The sequence below is a fragment of the Cetorhinus maximus genome, chromosome 3 (genome assembly GCF_964194155.1).
Source record: "Cetorhinus maximus chromosome 3, sCetMax3.hap1.1, whole genome shotgun sequence".
In the NCBI taxonomy this organism is placed as follows: Eukaryota; Metazoa; Chordata; class Chondrichthyes; order Lamniformes; family Cetorhinidae; genus Cetorhinus; species Cetorhinus maximus.
Window position 1 is genome coordinate 34,662,565 of NC_135881.1, and position 21,634 is coordinate 34,684,198.

Here is a 21,634-nt window from a genome sequence, read left to right on the forward strand (position 1 = left end):
CAGTGACAGTGAAGGGACAGCAGTATAGGTCCAAGCCAGGATGGTGTGTGACATGGAGGGGAACTTGTGGTTGGTGATATTTCCATCATCTGCTGCCCTTGTCCTTCTAGGTGGTAGAGGTCGTGGGTTGGGAAGGTGCGTCAGTAAGCTGTTGCAGTGCATCTTGTAGATGACACATATTGCTGCCACCGGGGAAGTAAATGTTTAAGATGGTGGATGGAGTGCAAATCAAGCGGGTTACTTTGTTCTGAATGATGTTGAGCTTCTTAAGTGTTGTTGGAGCTGTGCTCATCCAGGCAAGCCACACTCCTGACTTTGCCAAATGGATGGTGGCTGGGCTTTGGGGAGTCAGGAGGTGAGTAGTTGCTGCAGAATTGCCAACCTCTGACTTGCTCTTGTAGCCACAGTATTTATATGGCTGGTCCAGTTCAGCTTCTGGTCAATCGTAACCCCCAGGATGTTGATAGTGGGGGATTCAGCAGTGGTAATGCTATTGAATGTTAGGGGGAGATAATTAGAATCTCTCTTGTTGGAGATGCATATTGCTTGGCACTTGTGTGGCATGAATGTTACTTGTCACTTATCAGTCCAAGCTTGGATGTTGTCCATATCTTCCTGCATATGGACATGGACTGCTTCAGTATCTGAGGAGCTGAGAATGGCGTTGGACATTGTGCAATCATCAGCGAACATCCCCACTTCTGACCTTATGATGGAGGGAAGGTCATTGATGAAGCAGCTGAAGATAGTTGGGCTGAGGTCATGATTCTGATACCTTGTAATGTCTTAAACTCCTTCAAGCCATAGATCTATGAGGTGAAAATGGAATTATGTAACCTGAGGTTGAGGGGTTTTGACATGGTGGATAGAAAGAAACTGTACTCACTGGCAGAAGGTTCAGTGACCAAAGGACACAGATTTAAGATAATTGGTGAAAAAAACAGAGGGATGATGAGAAGTATTTTATATGCAGTGAGCTGTTTTGACTTGGATTGTGCTGCCTGAATGGGTGGCAGCAGATTCAATAGTAATTTTAAAAAGAGAATTACAATATACACTTAAAAGGAGGAAATTTATAGGGTTATTGGTAAAGAACAGGTGAGTGAGGCAAATTTGATAACTCTTCAAAGATCTGGTACAGACACAATGGACTGAATGGCTGCCTCCTTTGCTGTATGATTTAATGTAATTGTATTTTAAATTCTTTTCTGAGGATTAATGAAGGATAATATTATTTCAGAACATGTACATAATTACTTAAACAAAGATCGTTCTCTGCTGGGTGGCGATAGAGGAACTATCAGGGGCTTCACCTTCACGTCAGCTGGTGGAACTTAAATTCAATTAATAAATCTGGAATGCAAAGCAGTTTCAATGATGGTGACCCTGAAACCATCATTGATTGTCACAATGACCCATCCGGTTCACTAATGTCCTTTAGGGAAATCAATCTGTAATCCTTACCCAGTCTGGCCCACATGTGACTCCAGACCCACAGCAATGTGATTGACTCTTAACCTTCCTCTGAAATGTTCAGTTCAAGGGCAATTAGGGATTGGCAACAAATGCTGGCTTTGCCAACAACACCCACATTCCATGAAAGAATGAAGGAAAAAATATGAAGTAGGCCATATATGGTGGAATAAAATGGTTAGGCAAGATTGAGCAGAGCAAAATGATCTTGCTGTCTGCATGATGTTCTTCTGATGGCATATTTGTAAATTTTTATGTATCTTTGACATACTGTGATTTAGTGGTAGTATGCATGGAATGTAGGGATCCGAGGTAGAATTAGCGTAGGAGTTGAGTATCCTCCTGGATTGTGAAGTTTGACTTCTTGAGAAAACATATTGGAGTGTGTAAAGAAGTTTTGCTGAACCTTTATAAAGCTCTGGTTAGACCGCAACTATGGTGTCCAATTCTGATCACATTTTAGGAAAGACGTGAGGGTCCTTAAGAGGGTGCAGAAGAGATTTGCCCGTTTGGTTCCAGGGATGGGGGATTTCGGTGACAAGGTTAGGCTGGAAAAGCTCGGGTTATTCTCCTTGGAGCAGAAGAGATTGAGAGGAGATTTGATGGAAGTATAAAAGATTATGGCAACATGCAATAAGGTAGACAATGAAAATGTTTTCCTATTAGTTGATAGTATAAGGCCTAAGGGGCACAGATTTAAGGTTTTGAGCCTTTTGAGGAATATGAGGAGAAACTTTTTTTTACACAGCAAGTGGTAATGACCTGGAACTCGCAGCCCATGAGGGTGGTGAATGGGGAAACAATCAATCATTTAAAAAGGAAATTGGGTGGGCACTTGATGGAAATAAACTTGCTGGCTTACAGGATTGAAGAGGGATGGGCATGGGCAGTGGGACAGGCTAGATTGCTCCACAGAGAGCCAGCATGGACTCGATCGGCCAAATGGTCGTCTCCTGTGCCGTAAATGAATTTGTGACTTGTGTGATGTCTCATTTAAGATATGATTCTGCATTGTTACAGTTGTTGGATGTGTACTCCAGTGTTCAAAGTGACAAGATGAATTAGAACAAGAAAGTGGTCAAACATTTCTGTTTATGCCCAGAAGCGAAGATCTTCCATACTACTGAGTATTCAGGGCCCAAAATGATGGGTGTGAGAAATTTATGAACTACCAAGGCAGTCTTGACTAATCATTCTGAAATCTGATGAAGCATCACTGACCTGGAACGTTATCTCTGTTTTGCTCTCCGCAGTTGCTTCTAGACATGCTGAGCATTTCCAGCATTTTTTTTTGTTTTTATTAGTAATTGTTTAATGTTTACAGTCTTTGGGAAATACTTTTGATGCTTTATTTTGCCCATCCACACTGCTTTAGAGTCCAATGTGAAGTGATTTCTGAAATAAAAACAGAAAATACTGGAAAAACTCAGCAGGTCTGGCAGCATCTGTGAAGAGAAAAACAGAGTTAATGTTTCGCGTCTGTATGACTTTTCTTCAGAGCTGACGTGATTTCTGATTTGTTTCTGTGAAAAAGATATCCAATTAGCCTAAAATGTGACATTTGCCTTACGCATATTAACTTTTTGTCTTTCAGTCAAATGTGGAACACTTAACAGGAAAGATGAAGACGAGTGTCCAACGGGGTTTGGTGCTCAGGTGAGAATTGCATCAATGGGCTAACATTCGCATGCAAAATAGCACAGCATTTAACGTGCAAGACATTATTAATGTATCAATCTTCCAGCAATTCATGTCAAGGAAGGCAAACTGCTTGAATGTGAACCACTGCAAATCACTGGCCAATTTATGCTGCTCTGTCATTAGCTTCACAAAAACAACAGCTCCCTGTGAGTTTCAAGAAATTGTTGCAATTGTGTATTAATTATCATTTAACCTAACCGCTTTGGGCTGGTTAGGGCTGGTTCTTGACAGTGTAAGTACACTTCTAATGGAATCTGTGCTCTTGCAATGCCATTCAACCTCTCTGGCCCAGAAAGGGAACAGCTGAAACTGCGGGGACTCATTCCTGCAGATTTTGAACTGTTCATTGAATTTTTTTTTTAAATGACCTTTCTTCTCTGGTTCTTCTGTAACCGCCCTATTTCCCTCTCTGCCATTCCTGTTTCTTTCTCAGTCTTTAAATCTGTTTGTGTGAAAGATGGACTGTTGGACCCATCATTCACCATAGTCTCACATGTCCCATTGGCCTCACCACGCTGCTATTAACTTGCACTTCCAGCAACCTGCAGCGCATAAAAGATTGAGCTGAAGAGTGCGGGAAAATGTCAAACTGAGCATGCAGCAAATTCTGGACCAGTGTCTCAATTCAGTGTTTTTTTTTTTAATTATTTTTGCCAAACCTATTTCGTAAGAATATTGCTGTAAATAGATGCATGTTACGGAATGTTTTCATCTTGCACTCATCAGGACAAACGCAAGAATGCCAAGTTTTAAACAATCACAACAATTTATACAAGAGGAGAAAAGGGGTGCCGATTGATGGCTAGGGGGGTGCGGGAAAGTCATGCGCCTCCCTGAGGCACCACTAAATTGCGATGGGATCCAGGATAATGGATGTCAATTGGCTCCTGCTGCCAGTGGCTGGGAATCCCCTGTCAGCCCCTTTTTGCCCTCCCACTTAATCGGGGGGAGGTTTTGCTGCCGGCAGGAGACTGTCATGGGGCCTCCCAAGATTAAGTGGGCCCAGCTGCCAAAGTCCCCACTCCAATGGGCTGCAATAACTCCAGCCCAATCTTTCACCTTTTTGCATATGTTACAGAAATGAAAACTGCAGTGAAAATTACACAACGGACTTCATCTATCAGTTATACAGTGAAGAAGGGAAGGGTGTGTTTGACTGCCGGAAAAATGTCCTGGGTCATATGCAACAGGTAAAATGATTAGGCTGTTATACTCAATCATGTTCTTGTTTTCAGTGAGGTCCTTCCATTTTAACTGTGAATTGCAGTTCTGATGAATGTTGGTGATAGTGCAGTGGATCTTCAGTTACACTATTTACCACTGTGTGACTTTTTGCTTGTTAAATTGTAATTTCATTTAGCATTAAGCACCAGTTTCTAAGAAAGCAAGCATGACTTCCCAGTGAAGGCAGGAGAGGAAGTCTGAGTGTCACTTATGTGCTGGAAATAATTCTTTGTGATCTTCCCTTAGGCCTGGATTTTTCCTATGGCAGGCGGGCTGGGCAGGGGCGGGCGTGGAGCCAATCGCCGCCCGCGATCAGTTGTGTGCCACCATTTTACGTGGGCGGGCCAATTAAGGCTGGTCCAGCGTAATGCACGGCCAATAGCGCTCAGCGCTACCTGTGTGCGCGGGGGGGGAGGAGGGAGTGTCTCTGGGTGATTGAATGTATAATAAAATCATGACAAATGATTTAAAATTTATTTAAACATGTCCCCTCATGTAACTGTGTCACATGAGTGGGGACATGTTTGTAAATTGATGACAATTTATTTATTCATTTAATAAAAGTTTCAGGAAACCTCATCCCGCCCGTGGATGAAGTTTCCTGAAAAATGGGAAGGCCGCTTGGGTTTTTCATCTGCTCGCCAACCTTAAGATTGGATGGGAAGCGTTCGTAACTGCTTTAATTAGTTTCTTAATGGCCTTAATAGGCCGTTGACATTTTGGCCGGTGCACGCCTGCCAAACAAAATATCGTGATGGCGCGCGATGACATCGGGTCGCAAGCCCGATGACATCGGGTCGCAAGCCCGATGCCATCGCGCGTCATTTTACACGTCGGCATTTCGGGCCCGCCCTCGCACGCCGACCGGAAGATTCTGCCCTTATTAAACCTGTTAAATGCAAGTGACAGGAATCTGACCGAATCTTTATGCGTGACGTTTAGAATGGAAAAATACACCAGTCCTAACAAAGCAAATAAAATGCCGTAAAAGGAGGGAAAAAATGTAGCTTCAGTGGAAAGGTGGGAGACTGACCCCAGCAGTAAACTTCTGAATATGCTGTCGTACAACTCAATGGATCAAGGATCTTTATTTCCTAGCATGGAAATTTTAATTCAGAGCTTGAAAGTTTGCATCCTTCTGTTGAGCTTGTGAACAAAGTCACCTTTGCAGATGAAGCTGAACAGGAAGAATTGAGAAATTAGGTGGAGCACTTTGGAAAGATCAGACAACAAAGCCAAGAACAAAACCAGAATGTCAGCAAAGTGGACCCATGTTGGAAATGCTCAAAGAAAAGCAATAATGCAGATCTTGATGGTTCAAGCTGCTTAATAAAAAAACATGTGAAAGATTGAAGGGTTTTTCTGTTGAAGGCCTTAAAACTATTGGGCGAAGAATTAAATTTTGGATAAGGATCTGGAAGTTAAATCAATAAAATTGGTGTTACTGCGCTTCCTGATTCAGTTTATAGATAAAAAGGGGGTGAGGGGGGACCCCGAACAGAACCAACAAAAAAACTGTTTTGCTTTGGGTAGAATTAGATGTGTGAGGATTTTTTATGGGGACATTAATAGAGAAAGCAAATCACCACAGAATGGTAACATTGTTCAGCAATTAAGAAAATCAATGCTAGGATTTAGACTTAACCTTAAAAATTGATGCGATGGGCTCTGGGAGACAGAAGCTCAAAGAAAATCTTTAAAATCTATTTCAAGATCTTGAGGGAAATAGAAAGGAAATGTGTTGTGAAGCTCAAATGCTGAACCTTGCCGCTCTCGAAAAAGGCTCCACCTCAAAATCAAACTGCAGTTTATAAAAATGCATTTGAAGAAGACTGCACTTATGTGGGTTATCTAATCCTGGTCCTTCCTATCAAGTGTTGTGCTTTTATGAAATAAGGAACCTTATGCAGAAAAATGAAGCATACAAAATAATTGTGGAATACAGTTTTTTTTAAAAAACACATCTTAAAATCCCTCAGAGCTTGTGAGGAAATACTGCAAAGAATCAGGAGAGCTAAAATCTCAAAGGTTGGTTGCTCTGTATTTGTTCAGACAAGAGATTTTGAATTCACAAAGGAGAAGGAATCACAATGTGAAGAGAGAGCCAATTAATCAGTGTGATGCTCAGGAGCCTGTGAAGTCATTACAAAACTTAACCAGGGACTGTGATTCCTACTGCAAATTTCACAAGAGCCTCATAGAATCCAATGGTCAGGGTGGAATAGTTTGCTGATACATGAGGCACCTGATACCTACTTCATTCGGTAATCAGCTAGACCCATTAGCTCAGTAGAAACTGGATATTATAAGAGAACTAGAACAAAATTTTCAGAACCACCGTCTGAAATGGACAGGCACAGGAGCCATTTATCTTACTTAGCAAATCTATAGGGAGGATGCAGTATGCATACCTCTTACCTACTGATATAGTCAAGAGTTAGAAATGTTGGATTGGTGGAGAGAGTTAAAATATTGTATATAGTTAGTAATTCTTCTTAAAGGTTTTAGTGCTTAATAAATTTAAAGTAAAAGGAATCCAACTGAGTCTTCAAACTGTACCTACTTTCTCTCCGGGAATATACTAATTGGTGTTGTGATTTTATAATTGTCAGGGTGGATCACCATCTCCATTTGATAGAAACTTTGGAACTAAGATTTCTGCCAAAGCCATGCAATGGATCACAAAGAAACTCTCAGAAACCTACAGACAAGGTAATGGAGAGCATGGTTTTAAGACTATTGATTTGTAACTAGTCGGTAAAGTTTGTAATAAATGCAAGATTTCATTGTTTAGTTTATTAAATGGCCAATTTATTAATTCATATTTTAAAATCTAGTGTTAAATGAAACAATAATAAATGCAAAATTAGATTTCTGTTTATTTCACAAATGGATTTTTAAGCACTATGTTAAATGTTTTAAGTTGTGTTGGTAATCGTTAAGTACTGAAGATGCTTCCTTCAAAATGATTTGAGGAAGTCTTTATTGTGACGTTATGGAGAAAATGATACCTTTCTCAGCTCTGGTCTCCACCATCTTCATTCTCTCTCTTGTGCTGTTTCATTCCCAGTATCATAACTTTTCTTGTCTTTTATTACTACTGTTATGTTCTTCTGAACATTTTCCTCCTAACACCCACTGTTGAAACTGGGACTCTACATTTTCTAATTCACCTAAAAATGTGTAACTCTACACCGCTTCCTTTATCTCTCTCTGACTGCATTCTTTAATCTTTTGAAGCATGGGGTTAGCCAATCAGTACTCCCCTATACTTTGTCAGCCAGGGATATCTAATGTTTAATAGCCTAGCAGCATGCTTCATCGGCAAACAATGCAACTTGAGAACTGTGCCAAAGTCGAGTTTCTGTTACCCAATATAGAGGGACACATTCTAAGTCCTGAGGGCTTGGGCACAATTTGGCAAAGGCTTATGTATGTAAGCTCCAGTGGTATTGCTGCACACAGTGGTATAGCAGCACATGGCACCCATAGGCTTCCTGCTACTTAGTCAGCTAGGACCACCCTAATGAGCAAGAAGTATTTAAACGATTGGACTACTGTTCCAGATTCCATTTGTGAATCAGAATAAGTGGTCGATAGTACTTGGGATTTACCAAGTTCAGATCCATGATTTCCAACAGTATGTCATTCTAGAATTATTTGGTTGACACTTGGCTGAATTAAAGTCCTGTATGTATGAGGCCTTCAGATGATGCAGTTCAGCTATCACCCCAACTCTCTGACTTACCTTGTCTTTCTTTTTGTTTCTTTCAACCTCCTGTGGTGTCCCATTCTATAGTCCTTGGCCCTTAATCTTGGTTCCAAATCTTGAACAAAACTCTAGCTGTTTTCTATTCAGTTATTCTAAAATTGAACTGCAGAAGTACACTGCTCTTTACAATATCCAGAACATCTGCAATGCATGCAGGCATGTCTGTACAGTAGTAACCTCCTTTGGGTTATACCGAACTATAGGAGGAGATGGTGGCACAGTCACTGCAGTAGTAATCCAGAGGCCCAGGCTAATGCTCTGGGGATATGAGCTCAAATCCCACCATGGCAGCTGGTGGAATTTAAATGCAATTAATAAATCTAGAACATAAAGCAAGTCTCAGTCATGATGACAATGAAACCATCATCGATTGTCGTAAAGACCCACCTGGTTCACTGATGTCCTTTAGGAAAGGAAATCTACCACCCCTACCTGGTCTGGCCTATGTGTGACTCCAGGTGCAATGTGATTGACATTTAACTATCCTTTGAAATGTTCAGTTCAAGGGCAGTTAAATACAGGTTTCGCCAGTCCAGTGATGCCCACATCCCATGAAAGAATAATAAAAATGTGTTGGCAGAGGCATTTCTGGTCAGAGCCACAGTGGTAAATCTGTTGGTGAATAAAGGAAAAAATAAGTTTATATATATCAGCTGGTCAGACTTGGAAGGAATGTGGATCTTGTTGACTTGGAATATCAAAAGATAGTTCTCTGAATCTGTGATATGTTGATATTGGTCATGTTAGCATATCAGGTATGCAGTTCTGTAAAGAAAACATTGTGTAGAACAAAACAACAAAAATCAGCAGATGTCACAGCCTTTCCATCCTTTCTGACAGATCATAATGATCTCAAATCTCTCAGCTCAGATACGTTTGTCCTTCCTTAATTAGTGATTTTTCATTTAAGTGTGATTCTATATAACTGAATTCAAAGCACAGCATTCGTTAAAATTAAATCTAGTAATTTTCATTTTAAATGCACAAGTGCAGTTGTGAGAGTTGGCTGTACCATAGTACATAACACCGCCTTACAGCTTCACAAAAATAACAATAACAATGTGAAAATAATAGTCCAAGGCAAAGAGAGGGTTATATTCAATAATTGAGTTCCAAAGACCTAGTGTATTAAAGATAGCACTGAAATTTAGTAATGTGCATAATTTAGTGGAGCTGAGACCTGGGAGATGTTAGTGAAGCCAGATCAGTATTAACATGTTGATTCTGGCACCTGAGTGTAATTGGACCGGATGTGTCGTGCACCTGGCTCTCAAGGCTTTGCAAGGCAATGCATGACTATACTGAGTGGATAACTGTGTTAAGGGAGTTAGCAGTGGCACTAGGCAGCAGGTTAATGTGCAGGAGTCAAGTCCGAGAACGAAGTTCAACGGCTGAGAATTAGGTTAGTGTACCTCAATCAGGAGGCATCAAAATATACTGCCGAATTGTGGATTGGAGTTAGATCCAAGGTGAAGTGAAAAATGCTTTCGCATCTCCACCATGTAATGATGAAAATTCCATCCTCGGGCCCTTATTTCAGATCTTTCAAATGGATGTTTGGTCTTGGAAGCTGATGTTTGCCATCGTAATGCAGAACTGCTTCCTGTGGATTTTGAGCAGTGATGGTAATACCAAAATATTGATTTAGCTCAGAAGTAACAGTTGCGAATGTCTCTGGCACAGACTTCCCTGACGTCAAGAAGATCGTAACAACAGTAGATCTCAGTACCACATTGCTGTATGACTGGGCTGAGAATTTAACCAGGTTGCAACATGAGCAAAATGATAGCAGTTGCCATGTATGTCTCCTGGAAACGGAGAACAAAACAACTTTTATAAGGTGGTTTGTGGCAGAGAGCCATCACCTTTACACTATGGAAGTCCATTTGCCATCAGCTGAGGATGCCAATGTGCTAAGTCACTACACTAGTGTGCTTTTTGCTGTATATTTAAGATTTGAAAATTGTGAGAACCCTGAACTTGATTGGGGCTACCTGAGTCACCAATACAATCCAGCATTTACTTTTTGTGGTAGGGTCTAAATATTAGTGGGTAGATGATACATTGTCAGTGTGTCAGTGTTGATGAAGAGAGCAGCATCATCGTTATATACTCTGGAAAGATGTTCAGAGATTTGTGCTGTACTTTGTTGTGTCACTACAGGCTGCTAATATGTTATTTAGGAAAACTGAACAAGTTCTATTTCTAAATTCTTTTGAGGAAAACTTTAAAAGATTTTGATGAGTAATAAGAGGAGGAAAGGGAGGGAATGACTGGTCATTTTTGTGAAAATTTGGAAATTAATGTTTAGACAAATTGCATCTTTCTGAGAGTGAATTTGTGCACCATGGCATAATATCTTACAACTTAGAAGGCAAAATGGTCTGAGCTGTGAGCTTCCATGACTTCAACTGATGCCACTTTATTTGGCAGGAAGCACGATTTGAAATAGGGTCAGGGAATGCATATATTTCCCTTGCCCTTGAGATGGAAGCGCTAATCCTTCAGTAAGTCCTGCTCGATTCAACAACATGGCCAGAAACATATCCAAATGGGAGTAGCAGTTACAACTTGCAGCCTTCCATCTGGCTGTTGAATTTTAACTGCCAGGTTATTGTAAGTTATAGCTTTAGTTGGGCCTCCCTTACACATTAGCACAAATAGTTGCTGTGTAAACCTTATATTATTCTCTGGAACGTTTGTGTGACACAAGATGTTAATCTATCCCTTGCTTTGTCCTGTCTTGCTTCCCTCGCTGACGTCGTGGAATGCATAGATGAAGGTAATGGATTTTGCTTATTAATAAGATAGTGACAGATTTATTAATTCCCTGTCCAAGCTATTCAAAACTGTCAGCCCAAACATGGCAGATGTTTTCTTTTCGATCACTCTACATTTGAGGTTAATGGTTCAATATTAGTGGTACCCTAATTAGAGTGACTGTCAAAGGATGTAAATGTAGGCATCTTGCCACTTCAAAAATTCTAACTCGTTCTAAATTCTAAATCTAGAAGTATTTGATGACTTGGTTTTCAAAAAAAAAACCTGACAAATATTTGTGTCTCTAAATCAACTTAGTGAATATCCTAGTTTGGAACATATGTACAGATATAAAAACAGAAAACGTTGGAAAAGCTCAAGAGGTCTGGCAGCATCGGTGGGGAGAGAAACAGAGTTAACGTTTCGCGTCTATATGATTCTTCAGAGCTCTGAAGAAGAGTCATAAGGACTCGAAACGTTAACTCTGTTTCTCTCTCTCTCCACAAATGCTGCCAGACCTGAGTTTCTCCAGCATTTTCTGTTTTTATTTCAGATTTCCAGCATCTGCAGTGTTTTGCTTTTGTCTTGTGTACAGTTATTTGCCATTAAATAACTGTGTGTATTACATTTGAAAACATTTATGTTCCATGAATACTAGGCTGCTCATTAACAGTATTCAGAGATAATTCAGGTGCAGGTCTGGAATGTTTGAACTTCAGTGCATTTTTGGCACAGCTCTTTCCTTTTCAGAGAATCAGTGGCTGTGGCTTGCTTTGCTTTCAGTTAAGTTAACAACAAAAAAAAAAGTTTGTACTGCTTTGAAAAAAAAAAAATTCTCTGTCAGGAATGGAAAAGTCACGTTAATTCATTCCTCCTTGGTGGATAGTTTCTTAATTTGACCTTTACTTATTTTTAAAACTGCAACTATGTTACCATCCATTGGATGCTGTAAAACAAGAGATAATAGCAGCAGCAGCTTTAAGCAGAGATTAAAAGCAAAATATTGCAGATGCTGGAAATCTGGAACAAAAACAGAAAATGCTGGAAAAACGCAGCAGGTCTAACAGCATCCGTGGAGAGAAAAACAGAGTTAATGTTTTGAGTCCGCATGACTCTTCAGGATTCTTCATTCATAGCAATTGTATGATTTTGCCCCAACTTCATCAAATGACTTGTCACTGGGATCTTATCGGCTTTACAGCAACAAGACTTAAATTCCCAGTTAGGAAAGACTGCCCAAGTCTCAAATTTTTTAAAATCTTTTTTAAAACAGTGTGGCATTGCAGTGTTATGACATTTAACCACATGGGTGAATAATCAACACACAATTCCTGAGAGAAGTCTACAAGGATCTACAGTTTGATTTATCTTCATGCACACCACATCACTGAAGGCCCTCCTGTAAATTACAGTACTTAGATTTTGATTGTGTGTTATTGAAGGCAAGTTTGCTATATGTGCTTTATTCCTGGCTCAGCAGTCTACAGTGTGTATCTGTAATTTTCTGTAGCGAGAGAGACAGCTGCTACTGATTTCAGCAGATCCAATATAATCACACTCTTAGATGGTTGTACCTTGGTTGGGGAGCTGTGTACACATGGTTCTCCCTCCGATAATGGCACCTGAATTAAAATTGACCTGACTTCAACAGAACCAATCGCAACGCAGACCCGAGGTTTTGTGACTTGCTGTCAGATGAAGGGATTATATCCCACTGAGTGCACTGAGCTATTATAGTCCATCTGTATACATACTGCAATACATCATTTTACTTTTTTTTCCCAAGGAGGTTTCCTACTCTCCAGACAAAAGTACTTTGAAGACTCCGTCGTTGACCCATTTCTGTCAGTAGTCAGAAGCACATCATAATATAGTCATTTTCTGTGCCTATGCTCCCTTCTTTCATATCAACCCTTAGTAGGATTCTGCTTTAGTTGTGTCAGCATCACAGACTAATATCTGTATTTTACCAACATTTATATGGGTAGCACTACCTGAACCAGCCTGCTGAGATGGTAGGCTTACAAAAGAGCAGTGCCCAATGACAGTGGAAAAGCAAGAAGCTAGCCCTCAGCGGTGTTACTCTCCTAGTGGTTTACCAGAGTTCATCTACACCAACTATAAAATGTCAGTAAATGTATAAAAGCAGACAATTGTATGGTACATACAAAACTGAAAATATGTTTGGACTAAATGTGGAGTAATCCCCCCCCCACCAAACACCGTACATTTCACCTAATGGTTAGAATTTAATTTCTAATACTTCTCTCTCCATCATTGTGTAATGTAGAACCTCCTGTGTTCATATGCACTGCCTCCCTGATGCAGTTTATACAGAGATATTGAGGAGAGAGGAAGGAGAATGGCCTACATTCTCTGGACTTAAGAAGAATGAGAGGTGATCTCACTGAAAGATGTAAAATTCTTGACAAAGTAGATGCAGAGAAGCTCTTTCTGATGGCTGGAGAGTCCAGTACTTGGGATCTCGGCCACTTAGGACTGAGATGAAGAGAAATTTCTTCATTCAAATAAAAGCAAAAAACTGCGAATGCTGGAAATTCAAAACAAAAACAAAAATACCTGGAAAAACTCAGCAGGTCTGACAGCATCGGCGGAGAGGAATACAGTTAACGTTTCGAGTCCGTATGACTCTTAAGTCATTCGGACTCGAAACATTAACTGTATTCCTCTCCGCAGATGCTGTCAGACCTGCTGAGTTTTTCCAGGTATTTTTGTTTTTGTTTCTTCATTCAAAGTTGTGAATCTTTGGAATTTTCCAGCCCAGGTGGCTTTGGACCCTCAGTTGTTGAATATATTCAAAACTGAGGTTGATTAGATTTTTGGGCACTAGAGGAGTTGAGGGATTTGGGGAAAAGGCAGGTGAGTGGGGTGAAGGTAGATCAGCCATTATCATATTGAATGGTGGAGCAGGCTTAAGAGCCTGTATGACCTACTGTTGCTCCTATTTTTTTTGTTCTTTTAACAGGTGTTATCTATACTTCAGATAACTTGACTGATTAGGGGGTAACAAGGTGTAAAATTCTAAGATTTGTCTTTGAAGTAATCTCCATGAGTGAATGTGATTACTGTTTTGGTTCCAGCAATTCAACTTTTGATAGTAGCATATCTATTATAGTATGGGGGAGATGGTGGCATAGTGGTAATATTACCGGACTAGTAATCCAGAAGCCCAGACTAATGCTCCGGGGGCAAGGGTTCAAATCCCACCATGGCAGCTTGTGGAATTTAAATTCAATTAATAAATCTGGAATAAAAAAGCTAGCCTCAATGATGGTGAACATGAAACTATCATTGATTGTCATTAAAACCCATCTGGTTCACTAATGCCCTTTAGGGAAGGAAATCTGCCATCCTTACCTGGTCTGGCCTGTGACTGCAGACCCACAGCAATGTGGTTGACTCTTAATATCGTCTGAAATGGCCTAGCTAGCCATGCAGTTCAAGGACAATTAGGGATGAGCAACAAATGCTGACCTGCCAGCGACGCCCACATCCCATGAAAGAATACATTTTTTAAAAATTGCAGGCTTCAGCTACTGTTGATCTGCTCCAGTATAGAACTTGCTTTTTAAAAAAAAAATTCTCCAAATCTTCTTCCATTTAGAAGCATAAACTATGAATTTCAAACAAAACCTATGTGTTGTTCGTTTGACCTATTCTGTATTTTTTTTTGATACGCAGGGAGAGTATTTGCAAATAGTCTAGACACTGCCTGTTTACTGGGCATGTGCAGACGTACCCTGGTGTTCCAGCCTGTAGCAGAGCTAAAGAACGAGACTGATTTTCAGTAAGTATGACTCTCACTTCTGTGAGGCACCAGCTTTGTTGGTGAATCTTAAATATGAAATCTCCTTTTCCACCTCTGTGACATCACCTGATCCCAGTGCTGCTTCGTCTGCCGCTGAAACCGTCATTCATGCCTTTGAATCTTCTAGACTTGACTATTCCAAAGCTCTCCTGGCTGGCCGCTAGCCTCCAATTTTCCACCCTATATAAACTTAAGCTCATCCAAACCACTGCTTGCACCAAATCCCATTCACCCCACCTCCCCTCTGCTTGCTGAACTGACATTGGCTCCCAGTGCGGCAATGCTCAATTTTAAAATGTTCTTCCTTTTTTCAAATCTCTCCATGGCCTTACCCTCCCCTGTTTCTGTAGTCCACTCCAAGATCCCTGTGCTCTTGCAATTCATCTATAGGGAGATGTTGGTGCAGTGGTAATGTCCCTGGGCTAGTAATCCTGAGGTGCAGGGATATGGGTTCAAACCCAGCATGGCAGCTGGCTGAATTTAAATTCAATTGAAAAGCTAGCTGCAAAAACCCACCTGCTTCACTAATGTCCTTTAGGGAAGGAAATCTGCCGTCCTTACCTGGTCTGGCCTACACGTGACTCCAGACCTACAACAATGTGATTGACCCTTAGCTACCCTCTGAAATAGCTTAGTAAGCCACTCAGTTAAAGGGCAATTCAGGATGGGCAACCAAATGTTGGTCTTGCCAGTGACACCAGCATGAAAAAAATAAAAAGAAGTTCTAACCTCGTGAGTGCCCCCAATTTTAATCGCTCCACCATTGCTGGCCAGCCTTCCGCTGTCTGGCCTTTCCCACTGGAATTCTCTCCCTAAGCTGCTCCATCTCGCTTTGCTCCTTTAAGACGCTCCTTAAAACCTACCTCTTTGAATAATCTCCTCATTTCTCCTAATACCTCCTTATGTGGTTTGGTGTCAAATTTTGGTGGATCAAATCCCAAAGCATGGGATTCATTGTTTTATTAATAGACAGCTTATTTATAATTACCATTTATCATTTATAATTACAGTTGTTTGGTGCTGCAGGCTTTATCTATTGAACATGTTGACTTTTCTGGAACTGTATGACTTGCACTTGTGCTCCAGTGCAAAAATCAAGGCTGATTGTCCAGTGCAGTACAGAGAGAGCATTGCACTGTCAGAGGTGCTGGTTTTCAGATAATCTGTTAAACTGAAGTCCCATCTGCCTGCTCTGGTGGATGTAGAAGATCCCATGGCAGGATTTTAAAGAATAACTGGGTGAGTTATTCCTGATGGTCTGGCCAATATTTATCCCTCGATCAACATCACAGCCAAGATTTTTCAGATGGCAAATTTCCCTTCCCGGCATCTGAGACATCGGTGTCGATCACGTCCCCGCCATTACTGGCTGCCCCGCAGCCGTTTCGTTGCTTCGAGTGTTAATTGGCTGGAGGCGGGGCTTCCACCCCTCACTTGGGAGGCCTTGATCTGATTGGCCGGCAGCTTTCTAGCTCCAGCAGCGGCAGAAACTACAGTGGCCAGGACTATGACTGCAAGCAATCCCCAAAGTCTTAAGTCCTGGGAGTCCAGGGCCAGGTAAGTTTTGGGGGGTTTTGGCGGGGGAGGGGCGGGCAGAGCGGTGTTGGGGTTTTGGTGCAAAGGCCGGGGCGAGGAAGCACCCTCAATGGCCAGACCTTTAGAGGGGGCACCCAATATTAAAAGCCATAGATGGAGGTGTCCCCACCCCACCCCCTTCCTGTCCGAGGCCTGAGCATTTATTTTTTGGGTTCTCCCGCCCCTGAAAATTGAGGCTCAGTGGCAAATGGCCCTTAAGTAGTCATTAATTGGCCACTTAAGGGCCTCAGTTGGGACAAGGGTTGGGGGAGGGGTCCACTGAGGCCTCACCAATCTCATTGTAAAATTGGGGAGAAGTGGGGCAGGGGAGAGCCTGGTGGAACAGCCATCCAAAGAATTTTATGACCTCCCCCTGCCTACAACCCACTGGAATATAAAATTCTGCATAAAATTCATAAAATTATCTGGTCATTATCATATTGCTCTATTTGAGAATTTGCTGTGCACAAATTAGTTGCCATGTTTAATTAATTTATCCTTTCATGGGATGTTGGGCATTGCTGGCAAAGCCAGCATTTGTTCCCCATCCGTAATTGCCCATGTCAAGGTGGTGATGAGCCACTGCCTTGAACCGCTGCAATTCGTGTGGTGTAGGTACACCCACAGTGCTGTTAGGAAGTTCCAGGATTTTTATCCACCAACAATGATGGAACAAAGATATAGTTCCAAGTCACGATGATGTATGGCTTGGAGGGGAACTTGCAGATTGGACTGGAATGATCAGTTTTCAACAACTGCAACCCTCTTCCTTTGTGTTAGGTATGACTCCAACCAGCAGAGAGTTTTCCCCTGATTCCCATTGACACGAGTTTTGCTCGGGCTTCTTGATGCCACACTCGGTCAAATGCTGCCTTGATGTAAAGGGCAGTCACTCTCACCTCACCTCGGGAGTTCAGTTCTTTTGATGCCAGTGTTGTAGCTGTACTGGAACAGGTGCAGCTAGTTCTGGAGCACAAGTCTTTCGTACTTTTGCTGGTATATTGTCAGCATGGACCTTTGGGCTGAATAGTCTGCTTCTTTGCTGCAAATACTTTGTAATTACTTTCTAATGAGGTGGGTTATGGTCGGGGGGAGCTTAGATGTGCAATGCTAAATTGCTGAGCCCCGTTTGTGAACAGTAAAAGTTGAAGTTTAAGATCCTGGTTTGTATTTTCAGGCATCGAATTCCAAAGGAGCAGTGGTGGCTGAAGCTCCGTCCACTGATGAAGATCCTAGCTAAATATAAGATCAGCTATGACGTGTCAGATGCTGGCCAAATGGAGCACGTGGACCGACGCCTAACACAAGATACTCAGAACAGCGTTGCTATTTAAAAGTGGGCCAGATAAAAGCCATCACGTATGCATCTGGCTCAGGTTGCGTGAGAGCCACAGTGTGTATATTGTTCAGCAGAGAATTGTGACTTCCAATTTGTTCTGTGATGGTTAAGTGTGTTGTACCATCATTTTATGTTGAAATAAAGAAAGCAGCCAACCAGTGAACTCTCCTATATATGTGTTCTAGCCATTCCCAGCTACTAGTACCAAGTGAAACAATTGGTTTGTCAATATTCTGTAGTTCATGTGAAATAAATCATGCTTGCATGGAGAAAAAAAACGTGTAAAACATAAATTGCTTTTCATTGCACAGCATTTCCATAATATATTGTGTAGATCATCTGTAAAAGGGACACAATATAATTTTTTGAAAAAGCTGAAGACATATTTATGTGACCAATGCAATAAATGTATTGTAGTGAAGTGAATATATTGTTTATTTTTCCTCCAGCTTTAAATAAAATTGCTATGGCTGGTCCTACACAGACTTGTATTCGCTGACTTTTTCTCAGTCTGTACGTATATGAATGAGACAACACACTGCCAACGTATGACTCCGCAGAATGGCCTAGAGGATGATAATACCAAGGGCAGGCTGTAAACATTTGGCTTGTATTACCTCGAGTGTAGAAGATGAAGGGGTTAACTAATTGTGGCATTTAAAATGTTGAAAACGATTTGATAGTTTCTCTTTATCTACCCTATTTCAAGAACATGGGTGGGATTTTCCAGCCCTGCCACAGTGGGGTCCCCTGCGGCGGATGCGGCGAGCTAGCCAAAAGACAGGACCGGAAGATCCCGTTGGTGGGCGGGGCCAGAAAATTCCAGCCAAAGAGTCAATCAGGGTGGAATCGACTGAACCAGTTGGATCAGGCCCTGTCCCAAAACTGGCCATGTCCACTGGTCAGGTTGAAATTGCAACATTGTTGGCTAGGCAAGGTCCTTGAAATTGTCCATTACCTTAGGCACATAAATACTACTACGCAGGTTTTATAAGATTTTCATATCAAAGAACATTTAACCTACTAAGAAATTGACTAGTGTACACCAATGAAATTTAGTGACTTTTCTACAATTGAGCTACTCAGGTGGAGGACTGGACACATCTAAAAATATTTTTTTTGCGAAACCTATTTTTTGTTTGTATTAATAACACTTGGCACCAGGTTACCACTCTTAATACTTAAGGGATTTTTTTTTTTAGTAGTGTGAAAGAGAAAAACAAAGCAATTACATTCTATTACACTGATTGCACTGAAAATGTTGTTTCTGATAAAAATATCTTTGCGTAATCACTAACTTTAACTGTAACCTAACCAGTATAATTTTGGGATCATTATGGTTGTGCCCAAAGTGGAAAATATAACCCTTTTAATGCCCACATCTTATAGTATTGTTCAATATAGTCTCAGATGGTGTGGTTGGAACCAATGGTATCATTGTATTATAAGTATCGGACCGCTTATCTGGCCTCCCAAAAACCAGGAGGACCCGAAAACCGGCAATGCTCGGCTATAACGCCGTGTAGCAATTTGAAATTGGCGTACAGATTACTTCGTCAAGCTCCTGCTTTATTTGGTGGAGCTATTAATTCCCCTTGTCGATTACCTATACACACAGTTCGAACAAGTGTCTCTCCGTAATTCTAGCCTTTATTATCCCTGGTTTCACTTGAGTAAGTAGAAAGTGAAGTTACTAATGTGTCGAGATGAGGGCATCTCAGTGAAAAGATTAAGTGAGGAGTAAGGTGTTGGTACGACGACCATTTATGATTTGAAGAAGCAAAAGGAGGAGTTACTTAAATTTTATGCTGAATGTGATGTGCCCAAATTAATAGATGATAGGAAAACACTCCCATCAGTCAAAGATTGCCCATGTAGACAAAGTGTTACGAGAGTGGATCAGGCAGTATCGGAGCGAGAAGTATCCATTGGATTGCTTCATTATCATGGTCCAAGCGAAAGTGTTCCATGAAGAGCTAAGTTTAAGAACATCATGTGAATGCTCCTCAGGATGGTGCAACAAATTTTTACAATCGCCATGGAGTACGTCTGCTGAAAGAATGTGGTGAAAAAGCTTCAGCTGACCAGGAGGCTGCACAGGCGTACTTGGATGAATTTTCCATAATAATATCAGGAGAAGATCTAACAGCAGATCAAGTATACAATGTTGATGAGACCTCACTATACTGAAGGTATGTTCCCAGGAAAACCTATTTAACTGCAGGCGAGACAGCACCAATGGGATTCTAAGGTATGGCTTACTGAACTCAGATGTTCAAATGCAGCAGGTACCCACACTTGTTATTGGTAAAAGTCAGAATCCTAGGTCTTTCAAGGGGATCAGGGCTTTTCCTGTTATTTATAAGGCTAATAAGCTCACGTGGATGACAAGACCAATTTTCCTTGATTGGTACAAGAACCATTTTTTCCCTGAAGCCAGGGCTCATTGTCGGTCTGTGGGTATTCCTGGGGGTTGCAAAAATTATGTTATTCCTTAATAATTGTGCTGCACACCCTGATGCAGAACTCCTTATCAGACACAATATTTTTGGAGTTTATTTGCCCACCTCCCCTACCACCAACTGTACATCCCTCATCCAGCCTATGGACCAAGGCATTCTGTGGACATTCAAGACCAGGTACAAGGCTGAATTCATGCACAAAATGCTCACAAAGGCTTGGGATTTAAGAAGTTCCAAAAAGAATTCAATGTAAGAGATGCACTGTGGAGTGCTGCACCAGGCAATCCAAGAGAAGTAGGTAGGTAATGCAGGAGTCCCCTGGGGTCCCGCTCACAAATCGGTTTCCCGTTTTGGAAGCTGATGAGGGCGCTGGTTCCTCAGAGGAGTGCAGTCAGAGCCAAGTTTGTGGGACCACAAGCGGCTCAGCTGTACAGGAGGGGAGGAAGAAGAAAGGAAGAGCTATAGTGATAAGGGATTCATTGGTTAGGGAAACAGACAGGTATTTCTGTGGCCGTAGATGTTGCCTCCCTGGTGCCAGGGTCAAGGATGTCACAGAGTGGCTGCAGGACAGTCTACTGGGGGAGGGTGATCAGCCAGAGGTCTTAGTCCACAATGGGACCAATTACTTAGGTAGGAAGGGGGATATGGTCCTGCAGTCAGAATTTAGGAAGCTAGGTAGAAAATTAGCAAGCAGGACCTCTAATGTGGTAATCTCTGGATTGCTCCCAGTGCCACATGCCAGTGAGTACAAAAATAGGAGGATAAGGTAGATGAATGCGTGGCTGGAGGAGGGGCTTTAGATTCCTGGGACACTGGGACTGGCTCTGGAGGAGATGACACCTGTACAAGCTGGGCGGGTTGCACCTGAACAGAGCTGGGACTGAGTTCCTTGCAGGATATTTTGCTAGTGCTGTTGGGAGGGCTTTAAACTAACTTGGCAGGGGTGTGGGAACCAAGAAAAAATATTAGGGAGGAATACCAGGGTGCGCAAAATACTGGGAGGGCCAGATAGCACTAGTATAGAGAATAGTAAGTTAATAGGTAAGGGAAAAAGTAACAAAATCTAAATCACGGTTACTATGTATGTATGTGAATGCATGGAGTATAGTAAATAAGATTAGGGAGTTGCCGGTGCACATTGCCATGTGGAAATTTGATGTTGTGGCGATAACAGAGACCTGGCTTGAGGAAGGGCAGAACTGGGTGTTAAATACTCCTGGGTACAAGGTATTCAGAAGAGATAGGAAAGGAAGGAAAGGAGGAGGGGTGGTGGTGTTGGTTAAGGAGAGCATTGCCGCGCTGGAGAAAGAGGATGTCCCAGAGGGTTCAAGGACAGAATCAATTTGGCTCAAGCTAAGGAACAAAAAGGGTGCAATTACATTGCTCGGTGTAGTCTATAGATAGCCAAATAGTGAAGGAGAAGAACAAACCTGCAGGTAAATTACAGAGAGATGTAGGCATTATAGAGTAGTTATAATGGGGGCTTTAATTACCCAAAT

General features: G+C 41.6%; 1 protein-coding gene across 2 annotated transcripts in view; it reads left to right on the forward strand.

Moving 5' to 3' along the window:
* pfkpa (phosphofructokinase, platelet a) overlaps nucleotides 1–18,154 on the forward strand; it is a 131,890-nt gene extending 113,736 nt beyond the window's left edge. For both annotated transcript variants that reach the window (XM_078537418.1, XM_078537409.1), the window contains 5 exons: nucleotides 3,068–3,129; nucleotides 4,253–4,364; nucleotides 7,011–7,110; nucleotides 14,633–14,738; nucleotides 17,512–18,154. In XM_078537418.1, coding sequence (XP_078393544.1) covers nucleotides 3,068–3,129; nucleotides 4,253–4,364; nucleotides 7,011–7,110; nucleotides 14,633–14,738; nucleotides 17,512–17,668 — 537 coding nt within the window. In that variant the 3' untranslated portion in view covers nucleotides 17,669–18,154. The remainder of the gene's footprint in view (nucleotides 1–3,067; nucleotides 3,130–4,252; nucleotides 4,365–7,010; nucleotides 7,111–14,632; nucleotides 14,739–17,511) is intronic.
* The last annotated feature ends 3,480 nt before the right edge of the window (nucleotides 18,155–21,634 follow it).